This window comes from Aythya ferina, assembly GCF_964211825.1.
Source record: "Aythya ferina genome assembly, chromosome: 7".
NCBI classification, from domain to species: Eukaryota; Metazoa; Chordata; class Aves; order Anseriformes; family Anatidae; genus Aythya; species Aythya ferina.
The window spans coordinates 22,997,128-23,017,568 of record NC_140302.1 but is presented as its reverse complement, the minus strand read 5'-3'; the positions used below and the strand labels follow the sequence as shown (position 1 = coordinate 23,017,568).

The 20,441-nt window shown below is 38.5% G+C and overlaps 2 protein-coding genes across 10 annotated transcripts in view; one reads left to right on the top strand and one right to left on the bottom strand.

Moving 5' to 3' along the window:
- The window catches only part of ENTPD1 (ectonucleoside triphosphate diphosphohydrolase 1), a 53,291-nt gene extending 52,621 nt beyond the window's left edge, over positions 1 to 670 (bottom strand). Inside the window, exon 1 of the mRNA XM_084526439.1 lies at positions 560 to 670. The gene's annotated coding sequence lies outside the window, so the exon portion shown is untranslated. The remainder of the gene's footprint in view (positions 1 to 559) is intronic.
- The window catches only part of LOC311440039 (gamma-aminobutyric acid receptor subunit pi-like), a 73,874-nt gene that overhangs the window by 23,698 nt on the left and 29,735 nt on the right, over positions 1 to 20,441 (top strand). The window contains exons 1-3 of one of the 9 annotated variants that reach the window (XM_084526446.1): positions 2,993 to 3,071; positions 10,873 to 10,961; positions 16,933 to 17,036. In XM_084526446.1, coding sequence (XP_084382572.1) covers positions 10,906 to 10,961; positions 16,933 to 17,036 — 160 coding nt within the window. In that variant the 5' untranslated portion in view covers positions 2,993 to 3,071; positions 10,873 to 10,905. Of the gene's footprint in view, positions 1 to 2,992; positions 3,072 to 10,872; positions 10,962 to 15,990; positions 16,414 to 16,513; positions 16,664 to 16,932; positions 17,037 to 20,441 lie in introns of those variants that run through there. The other 8 variants (XM_084526448.1, XM_084526450.1, XM_084526447.1 and 5 more) reach the window with 8 other exon arrangements.

The following is a 20,441-nucleotide window of genomic DNA, read 5'->3' as shown; positions in this document are numbered from 1 at the left end:
ATATTGGCTCATTAAAGTTGAAAGATTTAAATCAGTTCTATGTATCACTGGGCATTCTCAGACTTTTTTGTTTTGCATTTAGCTTAGGTACAGAATTATATTATTTGGTCTCACTTTCAGGTCCTCACAAATACTGCTTTTATTCAGGACTGGCTTAGTTAGAATTCCAAGCATTTACCATTGCATTAACATCTCAAGAATGATACTAATGAAATGTTAATGTAATTAAAAATGGGGATGTTCTGGTTTATGATACATCACTAAGTATTTCGTGTATCAATCTGATTAAATGATGATGATATTGGCTTATTTATAAGGGTAATCTATTCTTGAGCAAGCAGTTCAAGCAATTAAAAACCCATAGCCAGCCTGCTGATCACAATTTAATACATCTCCAGGATTCTCAGGGATATTAGGATTTCACTATATTTTCTATTATTCTTAGCATGACAGCTATTGAAAGTCATTACAGATTATAATGCTTTTTAATCAGCAATGCAGATTACAACAACCCCTGAGGTTGCTATTTATAATGAAAAACTACTAAAAAACAACTTACCTGATACGGATGCAGAGGGCTAAATGTGTAGAGTTAGATGATTTCTTACTGTGGATAGCCAGATTTTGTGTGTGCTCTGAAACAATTTCATTAGTCTTTACCAGCCTGAGGATGGAGTCAGCTGATTTTCCCAGCCTATGAATGGCTCTATTCAAAGACTTGAGCTTTGGGTTAATAATTGAGCTGTCCTGCTCTGGGACTAACTCAAGGGCAGGTGACAGGGGTTTGGCACCTCAGAGGTCCCACTGTTACAATGGGAAAGGGCACGGGCTTTGCAGAAGGAGGGAGCACAGCCCTTGCTGATGGTGCAACAACCACAGGCACTCTGAAGGACCTGCCTAATCCGGGGTTAGACAAACCAACATGAACTTTAGTTTTATATTAACAGACTTCATTGACAGCCTAAAACCTTGTGTTGGTTTGTCTTGGGAACTGAATTCATTTTTAAGACTGTCATTTACCTGTTTCTCTCCAGCAGACACCGTCACACTGCTCATGGCCTGGGTGCTATTTCAGGTGATCTCAAGTCCCAGTGGCAGCTACTGCTCCGTGTTCTTCTCTGGAGGGAACGCACACTGCACGGGGTTGTCAAATGCATCTCAACTGCCTTGATGTCTTTTAAAAAGCTTGAAAGTCAGACAGGTGTCTATTTTCACTTCCTTGAAAGTGGATTACTTTTCAGATTTTTCCATTTGAGTGTTGACAACTGAAACAGCATGCTTCAAATTTTCAGAGACTGTTTTCATCCTATTTAAATTATGACCTTTAGTTAGTGGGAACTCGAAATAGGTTTTAAGATTTAGATGGGAGAAGTTCCCTAGAATTTTCACAATTTCTGATACTATCCATTAGATATAATCTGTTCTTGGAGTACTATTGGGAATAATAAACATCAGCGTTGTTTCTATGCCAGTTGGTAATAGAATAGTCTTTAAGGCCATTTTCTCAGTTCTAATGCTATGAAATGCCACATGGGACCAAGTTTGCTGATTCTCCTACTTGCAGCTGCTCTGCAATAGAAACAATCAGGGATTTTTTTTTTCCCCCCACTGGGTTTCAAGCTTTCTGCTTGACTGATAAAAGACAAACACTAAACATGTTACAGTTAGAGTGTGTTCAAACAAGAGAGATGATGGGGGGGGGGGGGGATTACCCCAGAGCAGGCACACTCAGCACATATTCTTGACTTATAATTGGATCAGCGTTCAGTTTTTTTGCAGAGAATGTGGGATTTTACATTTCTAATTTCTCCTGCCCACAGATGCAGTAATAAATAAGGGCTTTAGGCAATAACAGTAAAAGAAAGGCACAAAGCAGCAAAGAAATACGCTCCACTTTGCCAGAGATGTGCTTTTCCTTTCTGGGCGCCAGCCCTTTCCATGTCATGTACCTTGGGGCGAGCTTCCAGAGCAGCAACAGCAGGCACGTGGTGTCAAAGCAGCCTCCTATAATGAGGCATCACTTGCCATTTTATAGAGAAAGTAAAGAAAAAGCAAACAACACATGCCTACTGAACTGAGACCAGCACACACTAGAGAAAGGGAACTAAATCTGAAGGTACTTACTGCTGGAAGATGCAGGGCTGGGATCTCTCAGACTTTGCCTTTATCATCAACATCAAAAAAAAAACAACAATGCTAGTGATTGAAACTGCAGTTGTCAAAACCATCTCTCCTCCACAGCTTGGACCAGCAATACCATATTTTGGTACTGCTGATAGTGACCCTGTCAGGAAGGATTTCTTTTGCTCTTCCTTATATCTTAACTGCAGGCAGTGGCTTCTGGCATATCAAACTGACAGAATTTACCTCCCCTAATACAGCCTGGCGTGGGAATTTCATTCTCCAAGTGTTTTCTTTCATCTTGTGCTGCATGGAACAGCGTTACCCCAAAGTGATACTTCTGGGCACATGCAGGCTGCAGACAGCTCCAGAGGTAACAGGTCAGAAAGGAAAGCAATGGCAAAACCATTTTTTTTTTCCTTCCAGTCACTGCTGGAAAGACTCAGTGTTACCTGAAACCTCCAGAACATCTCTACATCAGATGGAAAAGAAGAATGGAAGTTTCATCCCGTGGTAGCTAGGGTGCAACTATTGCAAGAAGGAAAATGAGAAAATAAGTTTGAGGCAGTAAGTTTTATGCAAGCTTTGGTACAGGGCCACAACACAAGCAGCATGCTGGGAAGTGCTGCCCTGACTCTTTTGGCAGACATCCCTCACCAATTCTCCCCTCTAGCACAGTTTACCCAAAGCCCACTAGAAACTGAACAAGGCGAGAGCAAGCAAAGGAGTGGCAGTAGGAGGACGAGGCTGCTTAGAGGAACCTACGAGTGCGTGTGTGTGCGTGCGTTAAGCCAGTGCTAGCAGGGGGGCCCCCCTCTCCCAGCGCCCACCCACCCCCGCTGGCCGGGGGCGGGCTCGAACCGGCGGCGCGGCGGCCCCGCACTCCGGGCCGGCCGCCGGGCTGCACGGAGCCGGCCGCAGCGCTCCGTCCTCCGCCGCCCTGCCCGCAGGTAAGGCGCGCCGGGAGCCTGCCCCAAGCGCTGCTCCTTCCCCGGGGTGCTCTGCCCTTCCTTCCCTTCGCATTCCTCCCCCCTTAGATTATTATGGTTATTTTTAAGTGTTATTCCCCCCTCCCTTAGGTATTAAGATGCATTCTGCTGGATTAAAAACAACAGCCAGAATAACTCAAATTGCCATTAGGAAGATAAAAGTAAGAACTGAGGAGTGATTTATGCCCATTCTCCCTCCCTAGAAAAAAAAGCCTACAAAAACTTGTTTTAAAAATGGTGAGTGGCATATGGGGAAGCATCTCCAGGAAGGTTAATTCAGGAGCCAGCTTCCATCTTTCCTCCAACTCACCATGAAATCTGTGTGGCTCACCTCAAATCAATATGCAGATCGACAGTGTGCATGTGCTTTAAAACGTGTGCCATATCTGAAGGAAAACAATTTGTTGATTAAACCAGTTATTGAGTCATGATGGAAGGAAATATTTGAATTAAATGAAAGCATTTCTTTAGCACACTTCCTAATTATAAAAATCACCCACCTATACACAATTTCAGTGTCTATTCAAACTTTATAAATAGGGTTCTTAAAGGTTACTTTTTAGCATGACAACTCTAGGTAATTCTAATGACTTGTCATAGAATAAAGCTAATGCAGTATGTACTTAAAGAATAGGAAGACCTTGAAATAGTTACACACTTAGCCACGTGGGAAAAATCAGCCAAATCCATATTAGTGGGGAAAAAATCCAAAATACATGTTTTATTGAAAAATACCACATACTGTCAAAGTCCCTTTCGTGATTTCCCCTTAGAGATCTTGCTGACTTGGAGCTCAGATTTACATTTGTTAGAATAATGCCTCTCACTTTAGTCTTGGCAGGTACAAGTGTCCAACTGAGCCCAGGGCACTGAATTTCAATATTCAATATTCTGTTTTTGTATAATTAGGAGTATTTCTTCCTGTGAATATCATTCACTAATGCATATGTTTCTACTAATTTTAGTTACATTAATTTGTGCCAGCTTGTTTCAAATGCATCAACTTTATAGACAGCAAAAAACAAAGCTGTTTTAAAATTTGGTTCTCTCCTTCCCAGTCTTTCATCCTTTTGCACTGCTCAAAACAGCTATCTTAGAAATCTCCTGGTTACAGGACACTTACTAATTCAACAAGGAATTAAAAACTTCAGACTCAAACTGATGAGCAGGTGCTGAGTGGCTTAGCATCTTCAAGAAAGTCATTCTTCATGTAGAGGTTTTGACTACTCTTACATGAGTGAGAAGGAAAAAGATAATCTGTTGTTCAAAATCATATTTTGCATGGACAACAAGGCAATGTTAGGTTACATCCTCTCTCTCTCCCACCTCATCCTTTGCAACTACAAACAAAATTAATCGAAACCAAGGGGCTAATTTTGTTGTAAATCTCAGAGGAACATCTCTCCTCCTGGCTGAGAGACATCCATTACAAAGACGGAGATAGCTTTAGACCTCATCTGCTACTGCAGGGCTCAAGCCCCAGGCATGTGTTTGGTGACATACAGAGAGATGTCCCTTATTCTCCTGTGCTACAGGCTGCATGGATGGAAGCTGAGGGCACACTGGTTGGGTCCTGAATAGTTTTTGCCACACCAGAATGCTCAAGTAAAGCCCACAGACATCAGTGTCTGTGTGGGGGAGACTCTCTCCTCCAGGTCATAAGCCAGAAGATCCCAGCTTTTAACTTTCATGAGGAATAATAATTTAAGATGACATCAGAAAGACATTGTTTCATTTGTCTTTTCAAATCAAGTTACTACTTTCTTAACCTGAAGCAGCATATTCTGTCTAACTTTTATATAAATAGCTGAGAATCCATAATCATATCTATTTTGATAGTGCCCAAAACTGTGACTTCATTTTGCTACAGGCTACAGAAACAAGCTGATTTGTGTAACTACTGAGGTATGGTATCAATGCTGCAGTAGCACTGTATCTGCTTTCAAACCACACTTGTAGGTACCCCTTAGAAACCTGGTGACCCAAAGTGGTCACCCAGGCAGCTGCCAGGTCTCAGGAAGCCAGCAGCTGCCACTCAAGAGATTGGTGTTCATTATGAGAAAGCTGCTTGCATCTTCCGTGCAAGTCCAAAGTGCCTCTGAAGGTTGCCTAGCTCTTAGATTTAAAGATTTATGCTTGAAACGGCACCAGAACTAAGAGCAGAGAGGCACTCAGCTGCTGTGGTGGCAGGAGTTGAGCCCTGACCATCTACAGGACTGAACTTCAGAGCACCTTGCATTGTTGGTGTGTACCTTTAAAACCAGCAGGGACTCATTTTAAAGATGGAATTTCATACAAGACAACCCTTAAACATCCACAGATGCAAGTAGAAGACCAACAGCATGGATAGGAGAACTGAGATGTACCAAGTGAAGTATTTAAATGAATAAAGCATATATGTACACATAGATAAACAACCCCACAAATGTTTGATTAATTTGGATAACTACAAATCAGTAATCATGACTCAAGTGCCACTGATGTACTGGACTTTCGGATGTCAGCTGTCTAAAAGCAGATTTAAGAACAAAGCGTAGATAAATTACTTAAATCCATTTTTTTTTTTTAATACTAGAAATTGGCCTTCATGGCACGCATGCTATAGAATTTTTTATATATGAGCAGAGCCTGTAATAAATACCATGCTTAAGCGATCACAAGCTACACTTAACTGTATTTATTAAACTCTACTCTGTTTGTTCATTACTATCTCCATTTTAGTAGATTCTTGAAACACTGTTTACTGTGAATATTAATGTTTCAGTGTTACAATGCTTGGAAGTAGGACACCTGATGTTAGGATGTTATAACATAGGACGTTACTCCTTTGTTTCCTGAAGATGTTCCCAGAATCATAACATTCTAAACACCCAGTTGTTGTCCATCTAATATAACACTAAAATTTCCTACCAGTTATCTTCCAGATAACCCAAGATACACATCAAACTATTTAGAATGCACAAAAACAGATAAATATAAAAATTATGATCCTGTTCTGTTATATAAATAATACTGATGTTTATGAAATTGATAATGCAGAGAACCTGGTGAGAAATACAGACTTGAACCTAGAAAGGCAAGTGTCTCTAACAACTGGACAGTATTAATTATTATGAAAATACTGCTAGTTCTTACTCCTTTAGATTTCTTTGATACAGCTTATGGTCTTTCAATTAATTTTTTTTTTTTTTTTTTTTTTGAAGACAGCAACTTTACATGTCAACTTCCATTATCTGGGATCCTGAAATATGTAATTGAGTTGTTGATACTGTCCAAAATCTTGTCTAATTATTTTTAAATCAATGTACCTTTTAGACATAGATTTATTTAGGATCATTTTTTAAAAACTCATACAATGCCCTATACACATAAGCAACACTTCAGTATGAAGTTTCACTTACAGCTGCTTTTGCTACACCAGAGAAGCAAATTCAGATTTTCTTGTCTGGTAAGTCTTAAGTTTCTTCTGCTTAGTTTAATAAGACCTTCTGCTGTCAAGCAATATCTTTGACAAAAAGATCTTTTTTGTGGGGTGTTGTACAGATTGGAGGAACATGCTGAGTGTTTCAGTGAGAAAGCAATAATTTTAGCCATTATTTGTATTACCTGGCACTTGTGGCAACTGTATTGATCAGAACAGAGCATAACTGGAATCTGGCATCTCACTTAGGAGCTATCGCTGGGAATATCAACAGTAGAAACTGAATACCCTCCCAGCTCTTAAGATAGCACTTGATGGCCCCCATACTGGCTATCTCTGAAAAGACAACAAGACAAGACAGCTACTTTCTGTGGACCATGTAAATCTAACTGTTTACTTGCCCAAGGAGACTCTGCATGGTTTGTGCCCCTGCGAGGTTAGAGTTTAGAGACAAGCTCGCTGGTATGCCAGCAGCCAGCTTGTCAGCTGAATGACTGGGGGCCTCTTCTCACAGGATGCAGACACATGCATTGGTCCACTTTCAGTCAATTCCCCAGTTAGACCTGCTGCTGCCAGGCTTTATTCCTTCTAATTTGACCCATTTAATAAAAATAAGAAAACAGATCTTATCTGCAACACTTATGCTGATTTACCATTTTTCCACTCAAGTCTTGCTCTCTGCAGTGTTAATGGATCTTTACCTATTAAAAATAATCTTAGTGCGAAAATTTTGCTTTTTTTTTTTTGTCCTTTCACAACCTATGCATTTTAGGGAGATTTAAAAAACACCATAAAACTGGGGCTATTACAGACAGGCAGCCTGATTAACATGAATGCTTCACTGCATTCTGCATAACACTGTCAATGACCACAGCCCAGTTGTGTGCAGTTCACTTTTCCTAGTGATGTGCAAAAGTTAGCCACTGTCCATTTTTACTTTCTGCTTGTACACAGGCAAAGGAAGAGGGGTTAAGAAAAAATTTCTTATACAGCTTGGAAATTAGAATAAGGAAGACTGCCCACAAGAACTGGAGAAGCAGTAATGTCAGGTGGTAATGCATAAAAACAAGGGCAGGAGTGAAGAATGAATAAAGAGCTTGGAAACGACAGTGACATTCTGGGGCCGTATCCCATGGAGTTTTCTCTACCTATCTGTCTCTGTACTTCCAAATCTTATGACTGCCTTCCATACACCAGCTCCAAGTGCATTTTTACTGTTTTCAGCTTTCCATCATTTTCCCCACAATTAATTCACGCTATTCTAACAGCCAGGGGATGGAATAAAAAGCACACATCTGTAGCTGTGACGCAGCTGTAGTGGACAGTGTGGGCAGGGCAGTGCAGGAGAGGTAGCTGGCTACCTTCTGCACTCCAGTTGAATCCCTCAGTCAAACACTTAAAGGAGGCTGTCATTTAGCAGTTTGGGTGCAGATGTCAAAAGCAACTGTGATGACAATTCAGCTTATGCTATCTATAAAACTGCTGCTAACATTTTTAGATAATTCTATATACAGTTTTAGATGCCTGCAACAGCAGCCATGGGAATTCAGGCATATGGCCATTACCATATGACATAGACTAAAAATTACTAGATGCACTTTCTCCACCCTTCTGCTTGTGGATAAGATCCTGCAGTATGAAGCATTTCATCCTTTGGTTCATCTGCACAAAATCCACTTCCAGTTAAATTTTGAGATACTGCTACTACCTCTGCCAGCTCACTGCCTCATCCCATTTCATTCCCAGAGGTTCATGAAATGGATATAGTTCTCTTTTCCTCTCACGCTGAGATAATAAACACCAAGTTCTCCAGAGAAATTCCAGAACTTTAGATACTATTTTAGTCTTAATCTGATCTGAGTCAAAGTAGAAATCATTGTTGCTTGATCATATGGGAAACGGGCAGATTTGTTACCTTCACCTCAATTAATTCATGGTATGCTTAGAACATGAAGGTGTGTCAGTATGTGCACAATAGTCTGTTAAATCCAAATGGCTCAATGTTCCATGCAGAGAATGGGTTATGGATATTTTTCCAGGCTGTGGGAAAGAGGAAAATACTGTGGTTCCTGCTGAATTAGCCTTAATACCAATAATTAATAAGGTCCACTTAAGCAGGAAGAAATCCTGCTGCAAGCATTTAGTATTTGATAATTGCATGACAGAAGTCCAGATGTGCAAACATGCCAAGAGGCAGGATTTTTAATGGAACAAAACAGTTCAATAAGCCCTTTTTAAAAAAATGGACAGCACAGAAAGCATGCACGGATGCATGTACACACATGCAGAAGTGATTTACACATCTAAATTAAGTGCCATCTATAAAGTTATTTAAGAGTTCAGTAGCTACCCAAATCTATTTTTCAGCTGGCAGGAAATGTCCCTTTGCAGTGATGGGGTGCCAGTCAATATGGCAACTGGATCTCTTGGTCTTCTTACACAGAGAGATCTCCGCTTCCCCTCATTTCTGTCTTTTCCCTTCCCTGGCATACAAAATGAATTTACCCAGCACAGAATGAGTTTGACCTTTTGTGTGTTAGGGACCAAATAAAATCCCCCAATAAAATTGCTAAGTTGCAAGACATCTGAAGGTAAACCAGTTGCTTTAGAAAGATTAGTGAATAATTCAGTCATTTTGATCTGCAGCACTGTAAAAAATAAAACAAGTACAGAGATATCCACAGTTTTCCTTAATCTGTTTTTAAAGGATCTTAAGAAACATTAGGGGCTCATAGTAGCAATTCAAAAGCTAAATATAAAAGAGGCTTTATGAAGTCAGTAAGAGCTTTCCTGGGAAACCAGAGAGGCAATACTTATTTTTGGTATATTTTCCTGTGAGATAAAGATAGCAAATCTAGAAAGTAACCACCCGGAACAAGATATGCAACAGAGATACCGCAATATGAAGCGGGGGTGTTAGAGAATCAGCATTTAGAGAGCAATGTTCTGACAACACCATCTGCTCATCTGTGCTGTGTCTTCTTATTAAAGGCTCTCTTACTGTCTCATGCATGATTTTCTGTGGAAGTTGGTGTAGGAGCGCATGATTTATTTTGACATTAATATTTACCAGGCTGGTGTATGCTTAAAGTATCTTAGATGCTGAATGTGAGTACTTAAAGTCATTTGAGTGGCTTTCATTTTTACTTGCAGATATTAGCACCTTATTTTGTCATTTCACCACTGTTACAGGTCAGATACCATTCAAATTGCATTAAATCAAGCAAATTCCAATAGTACTACTTTTACTAGGACTGTGGACTGAAACAAAGGTTACTTCAGGGCAAAAAAAAAAAGTTTGCTAGCATCGCGTGTTGGTCAGCTGAAGAAGAGTAAAACAAAAGCTTCAAATTCTTTATTGTTAGTAATTTACTGTGAATTTAAAGTGCAAGACACTTCCGTAAAGTTTGTTCTGGACATTGAAAGTAGTATTGTTAAGTTTTATGAAGCAAATATCAAAGAGATTTCATTTGTATTTATTAACATTTAGTAATTCTCTCAGATTCTGAGTAGGTAGCATTCCTGTTATTTTTTTTTTTTTTTTTTAGTGTTTTGAAGCAAATCTTACAAACATCTCAGTCATTTGATGATATATAGTAAGAGTTGGCAGAGCACATCAATTTCAGATCTGTTGAATGACTGCATTAAATTATTTTGATTGATACTATTTTCATCCAGAAATAGATTACAGAGCTGACAGATTACTTACAAATAACCATTATGGTTGTGAATCACACTGACAAGAGCAAAGAAATTCCATTCAGAAAACACCTTGCCTCAGTCCAACATTCTGATGTAGATATTTATATGATTATTTATATACAGTTAAGAGATTTCCTCTGTGACAACTTTCCCTTGTTAACTAAAGGCTTACCAAAGATGTGCATCCTAGGTACTGATACTGCACATGTACACAAGATGTTGCTCTGGAACAGCCCTACATTTCAAAATGGTAGTTTTGTGTTTTACACTGAGCACACTGAACTGTACTCAGTGGATCTAGTACAGGCAGTGCTCGGTGTTTATGATATTAAGCTGCACATGTCTGCAGTTATTTTTCAAAACAATTACTTTCACAAATAATTAAAGGATACAAAAATGAAAGTGCTCTAGTATACTGGAATGTAATTTCTATTGACACATCACTGCTGATACCATGTCTTTTTAAATGTAGAGTTTTAACTATTGTAGATATTTCCTAATACATTTAAGCAGCAGTTCCTAAAGGTACCAACCCTTCAGTTTGTTGAAAACCCTGAGAAACTTATGTATTTGTAATGCAAATGCAAATATGTACTGTAAAACATTACCACTGCATTCTTTTTTTTTTTTTTTTTTTAGAAGCTGCAAGACCTTCTGAAGCCAGACCTAAAAATGTGCATTCTTAGATGCTGCAGTTTAAGAGTGCTTTTTCTATTGGTGCTATGTAGGTAAGAAGCATTTGCTTAAAAAAAAATATCCTCAATATATATAATACCATTAGCTTATAGCTAGAAATGTATCTGATCAAGGTAAACCCAAATCCACCTGACAGCAGAATCTTACCTCTTACAAAGATTAACCAACCTTGATAATAGTAACAAAAACACAGGACCAAACCCCATGAATCTGCCTTGATTGAGCTGCAGATATTTTTCACTAAGACCGGTAGGGGAAAAAGAAAGGAATTCAACTTAAGCAAATGATCCTTCAGATGAAGGATTACTGTGTGAGTGTGAATATCATACTAAATGCTTAGCAGATTTAGAAGGGCACATGGTCCTTGACTGAACTATTATACTTCGCCCAAGGACAGCACAACTACATGTACTACAAGCTGCAGGTAGCAGAATCATCTTCATGCATTCATTGTTAAAGAAGTGTTTTAATTACCTGGTTAAAATGTATTCTTAATATGCTTTGCAGGTTAAATTGTAAAACCTTCAGGAAAGCTGAATTTTTAGGCTGGAAGGTGAAACTGATCCCTTTAATGTACAAGTAATCCTGTTAACAGCACAGTTACCATAACAAAAAAAAAAAAAAAAAGAAATAGAACACTTCAAAACAAAAAAGTTGTTGTTTTAGAAGGAACATTTTGCAAGCAATTCTAATAAGAAAATGCAAGCGTGGACAGCTTAAACAGCCTTGTCACCACAATCTTTAGTTACCCAAAAGATATTTTAATTCTCTTTAGCCAATTCTCTTTATACCTAACCCATGTAGGCTCCCAGAGAATTCCTCAAGATAAGGTTCTGCCTGAACTTTACTTTCAAGTTGATGTGCAAACATAAGTTTTTAGATAAAACCCCACTTGTTTGTGAGGGCAGATGGCAACTTCCTGGAAGGAAGTTTAAGACCTCCCCCTCCCGTCTTCTGCAGTGCTATAAGGATGTTTTTGTCCAGAACACACAGTTGCTCTGATTTCACCTTTCTTCCTCATCAGTTGAGACATGCTGTACACTATAGTCACTGAGTAACACTCATGGCTTTGCACTAATAAAACTACAGAGAGACCAATAAGATCCCAAAAATATCTAAGTAACAAGGATGCATGTCATGTCCTCCTTCCTTCCCCCCTTCCCCAGAGTTTAGCCTTCCTTATCAGATGGACCTTGTGAACCTTCTCTTACAACTTAAAAAGGTTGAATGTCCAGAATCAGGAACAGTTAACTCCTGGATGGCATCCATGGAAGCTGTGAGCGCTCACAGCACCTGTTTAGCTAGGCCATGAGTCACAGCATCAATCTGACATGCCAATATTGCACCCAAAGCTGAGCAGGTGCTGAGTGGAAGCTCTACCCCTTGTCTAGCTCACTGCCCAGGTGATGCTGAGGTGCAATGATGTCTTTTTCCAGTGGATAGGATATGGTGAAAGTGCTGTTTAAATCAGAACTATACAACTTTACACGAGAACTGAGAAATAATATTTAACCCTACCACAGCAGAATCCACAGTGAAAGAGCAAGTATTTATGAACGCCTCTGCTTCCCTAGGGAGAGCTGTTGCATGGCTTTACTGCCTAAATTGTGGGAAACATCAGCAACTTTGAGGTTGTTCCTCAGTCACCCTGTTTCTGGCAGATCTCTTAACAGTATCAAAGGAGCACTGAAACATGAGCTGGAATTATTTGTTCCCCAAATGGTCTAGTAGCTAGCATGTTTGCATAAGCTCTGGCTAAAGTTTGAGCACAAGCAGGAGAAGGATGGGGTTAATGGGGTTAGAAAGTTTTCTCTACTGACTGAAATAGTTTAAACATTTAAAACATTTTGAAAAAGATTGAGACAGCCATAGCCTCATCTGTCTTGCCACATAGAGGACATGATCTGTCACAACCCACTTGTTAACAACATCACACCAGACTATCAGACTTTATATGTTACATTATAGACGCTAAATGAGGATTCTTAATGTTAAGTGCTGAAAGTGAGGTTAAGTTACTTTATAGACATGCATACTAGAAATCTGTATCTAGTGAGTTGCCTGAATGGTCACTTGCCCAGAAATATTTTCATTAAGAAATGGAGATGAAAAAATGTAAGGCAGATTTATCAAAGTAATCAACTTGTGGTCAAATTCAAGCTTACAGTTTGAATCATTATCAGGAATTAGCTTATATATATGGTATTTGATCCCAAGAACAGCTATGATTCATTTCAGGAAAGATTTTTCAAATTAAAGGGTAATAGGCAAAATTTATAGGGTTGGATCCAGAAGATTGTGGGATGTTGATGTTTTCGCCAACTTAAAGAGTATTTGCATTATTTAAGTATTTTATCCAATATCTGGGAAGTGATAATGTAATGCCACTGTTTCAACTATGACAGTTAGCCAAAAGTACAGACTGTTTTCGAAGTGGAGAAATCAATAGTGATGTAGGTGATCCTGCAGCAGTTTGTCTATGAAGGCAACAGAAAAGCCTATCTCCTTAAACATGTCAGGTGTGAAACAAAAAGCAACGCCTCTGTTTTCCTGTGCAAACCCCTCACTGCCTGAAAGAAGCTTTTGTCCCAGTTTTTCCTGAGGGGTGCATTTCAAAAGCTTTCTCAGACTGTGTTTGGCATTTTACTTCTCCCTCACTCAGCTCTGAGGTGTTTCTCTGTCTTTCACAATACAGAGTCTTGACAAACATAGCCAGGGAAAATATTCCCACACACGTGTCTAGAACGCACCTTTGTTTTAAGCAGTGATATGTACTGCTGTTTTAGAGCAGCATCTGCCCCCCTCACCCCAGTTACCCAATTCTGTTAGCTTCAAGCTAGTGTCTCTATCTTAAATAACAAGCTGCAGTCGTACATTCCAGGTTTATCCCATCCTGTAAAATATGAAATTTTCTGAGTCACAGGAATAAAAAAAGGAAATTTAATCATTATAGTTCATATTTTACAGAAGCAAGTACAGGTCACTGAACCCAAAGAGTTTAACATGTTATACATTGTCAGCCCAGAACAGATATGTACTCCAGGCTGTCAATATTCTCCATTTTCTTCTGTAAAAGCATATTCCCTCCAGTGGCTGGAACAGCAGTTTCAAGGCAATTCCGTATTGTGGTGTGTGCCAGGGTATATTTAAATACATAAAATAGAGGAAATAAAACATAGCTGTATTTATAAATATAAATACCAGGTAAAAGAAAAGCTCAAGTGATGTGATACATAGGCATAAGAAGAAACCACCCTAGCTTTTGCTTTTATCTTTTGTGATCCCTGCACAAGGCAATGGCACAGATTTTTTTCCTACAGGCAGCTATGAGTTCACTCTTGCTTAGTGACGAACATTGCATGAGCACTGAAGAGCACTTTAAAGGCATCAGACATCCTCTTTTAAAACATAGATAAGCAAAATCACTTAAGGCATGTAGCATCTAGAGGTTCTTCGCCTTTTAACAATGACAACTTGTTTCTGGGTATGCCCAAAGTTACCAGAATAGGATCTCGCAATACAGCGTGCTCATATTTAAGATACAGTGAGTTCCTCTTGTGTAGGGACTTGCTATTATAGGAGTTCTCAAAGATTGTATGGCAAAATAGCATTTAATGGGTCAAGCCATGTTAATTCACTGCATCAAGTACTGCACAACAGCTTTCTCTTGGCAAAGAGTTCTTTTTTTAAACAAAGTCTCTAAGAGAACAAAAATGTAAGGCTACACATCACATGTTGTTAAGGGGAAAACAAGAATTTTCTCAGAAGAATTGTCACAGGTGCTTTAAGCAAGTACTCATATACCTAAACAATACTAAATATTCAAGACTCATTTCAGCAGATAGCTGTTAACAAGGGCAACACAAGACCATTCTGCAACCACATGCTGATCCACAGAACAATATTATACCCTTGCAGTGGAAGAGTGGCAAGTTTTCTTTACTGTTTCACAGTACTTGAAAATTATGCAGGAGAAATCCAGTAAAGCTGAAATTAAACTCATACAGCTCATTGAACACTTCAGTGAAATTAAATGTAAATCGCAGAAGCAGAAAAAAATCTGTTGAAAGTACAGTATTTAAGACATGAAAAAAATTAAAATGCATTTCTAATTCCCACACTTCTGTGAAATATAAAGACTAACATTCTTACTCACACACACACACTTTAACTCAGTATGACCACACTAGCTTCTTCAGGAAGAAACTGAACTTAAATGAAAAGCATTCCTTATTTCCATGCTGTCATTACCTAAGACCACATTTAACTGACCATTGAGCAATGACTTGTCTCTCTAAAAATAAAGAAATAAATGCCTAATATAATATAAGGGAAGTAAACAGGGTCATCCAAATATGCAAGCTATATAAGATCAAGGCTATGAATGAAAGCCAGCTACTTACTGGACAATTAGCTCTAGTAAATAAAAGAATTAAGTATCAGTGAAACCGAAAGGCAGGGGACACCACATCTAAAACCACAGAGTATTTTGTTCACAGGTATTCAGTGAGACTTTGTTAGTAATTAAGAGTATCTTCGTATAGTATCATACCACCTTGAGATACCCAATACACCACCCTAGCAGACAAAAATCCACACTATGGCAGAGCCACTAAAGCTCTCTCAGAAACAAAGCAATATCCCAATAAACAGGACATTTCTGAAAGGCTACCAAAGGCCCAGAAACATAGCTGGAAAGAGCAAGCAGGGATTTCAGGAGCAGCTCTGGGAAGGTTAGGAAGAGAAAACTCAGAGAGAAGCTCCCCCAACCATAGCTTTATACTTACAGCTCCTCCCCAGGGCCAGATTGCTACAGCTTTCATACCTGCTGCAGGAGAACTATGAAATAAAGATGGGCTGGGGGAGGAAGAGAGACCCCTATCAGTTACAGCCTGGGGAAGAAAGGTGGAGGCTCTCTCTGCTAGATACACAGGTGGCTGCTCTCCATGAGAGACAATGCCTATGCCCACAGCCAGCTGAGCTTCCTTCATCATGCACACCAATTGCTTGTTTCTGACCTAAATAATTAAACAGAGGTCACACCTCCACTTTTCTCAGATCACCGGCAATGAGCAGTCAGTATCACTTGCGTTTTAATTCCTGAGGAGCACAGCCTGTTCCCACTCAGGGAGTGCTGCTGTAGGGGTGAAGCAAAAATTCAGGGAAAAACCATGTTCATGCCAGAGCAATAAATCCCAAGGGCCTGGCTGTCCCTCCCACAGCTGCTAAGCATCAAGACTTGTGAAAGGGGGAAAAATAAGAGTCTTCACATGGCCTAAGTGAGGGATCATAACTTGAGTGCGTGGCTTCTTCAGTCCTTTCACTAGTCTGCAGCCTCCGTGTGATGTTACTGCAAGGGCTGTAGCACAAAGATAGAGTTTGCATGTACTTATTTGTGTTTGACTGCTATATATTGTATTTGCAGTTGTTTCTGAGTACAGGGGTGGTGCGTATTCTTGTACTTCGCTGGCTTGGCCCAACAAGGTTATTTCTGTAACCTGTTTAAAAACGTTGCTGTAAAAGCAGGGTATATAAAAGTGTTTTTACGTGCTAACCTCTAAGGCTGGTTTCTGTCTCCCTCCAGGAGCTAAATTGAATGTATTTCATTATGTAAAAAGAAGCTTAACTTTAAATGCTGAAATAAACAATTGTCATCCCTCCCATGTTCCTAGATTATAACAATAGTGTCCTATTTACAGAGAAAGCATTAATGAAGATTGAACTACTTTCTCAGGTGAGGTATTAAGAAATACTAGACTTTGAGGTACAAAAGCAGCATTTTTTGTGAATAAGGGATTAACAGATTGATAAATTTGTTATCTTCTAGAATAGTATTTTTTCTGCAGTGTTGTGAACTATAAAATGCAAATATCTCATAAGTTACCCATTAAGCAATAATCATTAGCAGTCTTGACGCTAACACAATATTGGTCTGGAACGTTGCCTCTGCTACATTTTGTTTTGTTTTAAATCATTTCTTTCTTTTCTTTCATTTTCTTTTAGGTCGGTGCAAATTTCTGAAGCTGAAGGAAAGGGTCAAATTCTTCCCCCAACTATACAAAAAATAATAAAAGGATACAACAAGTATCTACGTCCATTTTTTGATAGTAAGTAGAAAAGCTGTGACTGTTGTGAGTCATGTTTGAAAACCAGCAATAAGAGCAAATGTTTTTTTCCTAATGCTTTTTTCCCCGTTGTTTGACAGTGACTCCTTTGAATCTACTTAATGTCCTAATATATAATAAGACATAACATAATGCTTTTTGTGGCCAAAAGTAAAATCCATATATTCTAGATATTCATAAGTGATAATTCCAGACTCTGTTAGAAACTTGTGTGTTAATGTTTACATGTCCTCAGTGAAGCAAACTGCAAAACCTCACTTATTTAAAAGTATAATTTACCCTGATTTCCTAAATAGCAACTATGCAAAATTTTAGTTAAAGATAAGACAGCTCTACATACCAAATTGTTCATAAAGGCATTGGTAAGTCTTATTCTATATCAAGTATTATGTGCATCTACAAGAGAATTAAATAAATGCTTTTTGCCTTGGGTCTTAAAGGTCACTGAACTGGTTCATTGCAGTACTGTAAGGGAAAATGAACTGAAAATGTCAGATCCCTGTGTCACACAGTCACAGTCACCAGGTTGGACGACCCACATTGTCTCTGGCACCAAGGCTGATTTTAGTGCCCTGCAGCACAGTCAGCTATGCACACTTAAAACCTCAGTAATGAACATCTTCCTTGCCTGTTTATGGCTATTGTGTGTATCACAAACAGTAGGGAGTTGCAGAGTGGGGAGCGCAGATCTCTGCCTGGATTAACTGCAGAACTCTGACACAGAAGATATCCTGCATGTTGAAAAAAAATGATAAGCTTTGTGTATCTGTCAGAAAACAAACCTAGACAATAAATGTTAGGCAATTGTTCCTAAATTAGGAATTCAGAAACATTAGGGGGTTAAAAATGAAGGCTTTTATATCCCTTTATATCCCACTTAAAAGTGATTGACTAAAGAGATTATCAGACCATGTTGTTACCTCTTGCTATCTAAACACCTGGTGAGGGCATTTCATGCTATATGCAATTTCTGAATCAATTTCCTAAAACATTAAGAGAAACCTATATTTTAGGTTTAAGAGAGAGGGGAAAATAATTATTTCATCTGTTCATTTTTATTGGAATTGCCTCAACTGCTGATAGAGTATTTGCGTAGTCATTAAGAAGATTATCAGCAAAATAAAAGTAATGACAACAAATAAACTAACCCCTTCTGATTAGAGGTAATATGCAATGAAAAATATAGTAGTGATCACTGAACTTAGAGTTATTTCATTCATTGCTTTGTGCTGGTAATGGAAGCACATTGGCACTGCCATTATGAATGTGTATTGTTAGACAGCAAATGGAATTGGAATTTCATTATAACATCTTGTTACTGTAATTGTGACCAACACTAAAACACTCTTGAGCTATGAATGTCCTTTTTTTTTAAAAAAAAAAAAATATATATATATATATATTTAAATATAGACAGAATATTTTCTCAGTTATTGGACAGCAGTAAATCTATAGCTCTTTTTTTTTTTTTTTTTTTTTTGGCCTGGAACTCCCAGAGGAGCTCAAGCCTATGTCGTATGCAGAGCCAGTCAAGCACTTCCAGACAGTGTCTGAATCACTGCATATGCTCACCACAGTTCAGGCATGAAAATACTTGTGTCCCAGAAATCTTTGATGGATGTGTAATAGCTCAACTGCTGAAGGAATGGGATGGGACTCTGAAAAATACATTTTACTGGTGCCAATTGTAAACACAGAGTTGTTGGTTTCACAAAAAAAAAAAAAAAAAGGCTGATATGGGGTGGCCATAGCTTTCCTGTTCTTGTTCTGTGTAATATTTTGCTTATTTCTATGGGTATGCAGAAGGTGTACATCATATCTGTCCTTCATCAGAAAGGATTTTTTAGTGTAATTGCCTTCACTTACAATCATATCAGTGGCTACAAGACATTTGCTAAATACTTGATGAAACTGGAGTTTAGTCCCTTACACCTCATCTGTGACTTTTTTTTTTTTTTTTTTTTACCTCCTTTGTCCTCCCTCCACAGCGGATTGACAAAAAAATGAACCTGTTCAAACCTGTTGCTTAGGATTTAGTAGGCTAATGAATGAATGCATAACAAAAACATAACCAGGGATGTTCCGGTAGTGGTGACGATTATCAGCCTCTGTAAAAGTCTGCTCACTTCTAGTTGCATCAGTGCTGATTTACTCTGAAGAGGAAAATTGTATTTCTAGAAATATGAACAGAACAGGATGCGTATGGACATTAACCCTAACATCAGTGTTTGCTGTCTGAAGTGCATGAAAAGTTTCGCATAAAATGGGAAGAAATATACTAAAGTAATAACCTGAAGTCAGCCTTTCCAAAACAATGGAATCCCTTTTGGGGGCTAAGATTACTTTTGCTTTCAGAAGAGTGCATGGTTTATTTATTTGTTTGTTCAGTTAGATGTGAGATGGCTACAGGTTAGCTTGATTTCTAGAATAATGTAATTCAAAGTAATTTCCAAGTTCTATGGCCTTGATTTTTTTTTTTTCTTTAATCAGGAAATGGAGATTTTTTTTGAAGTGATGTTTGCTGCCAAGACACAATCATACCCTTATAAAATCAGTGATGCTGAACTCCTTAATATTTAGCAAAATGGATTTTTAGTCCAGAAAAGAAAGCGTTAGATATAAACTGATGATCATAAAATGAAGGTTGCTTTTTCCTAACGCTGCAAAAACAAGAAATCTTTATTAGTCAAGGAAGTATTATGACAGTTTGTGTGTTCTTAGTTCGTGTTTGATCCTTTTGCTGGGGCTGGCAGGTGGCTGAAAATTATCTAAGTGGATATAACTCATTAAAGAGGATATGAAGGTATTTTTATTTTGAATTAGATGACTATGCATAACAACATTACATCGTCTTCTCTTGCATGGATTTGAATGATTAGATTTTCCAGATTTCAACCCTGGGTTAAATTTACCTTACTTTAGACTTACTTTTTGAGTTCTGTCCTCCTTTACAGACCCTTGCTACCAGAACACTGCCACTTATGCCCATCACAGACTGTCATTCCCATTTCTTTAGGTCTTTAGGGACCTAAATAGGGTGCGTACAGTTAGTTTAGATGAAGCCAGGCTTAGTACCTCAAGAGTAGACAAGTAAAATGGACCAAACATCTTATATTTGTCTGTACTGGGTGTCACACAGCAGTTAGAAAATCACAGGGCTAATTTATACAGTGTTTGATACACAGGAATCCCAGAAGGACTGGTTACTTGTCTCTTCTACCATCTGAATATCAATATTAAAATGTTCCCTTTTCTTACCTACAGCATTTTAATGTTCTTGTTTGAGCTGGTTCATCAAGCAAGTCTAAATAATTTGAGCAGATAGATCCTGGAAGTTCTATTAAGAGATTAGAAGACTACCTGATATAGAATGATCTTAGCTATTAT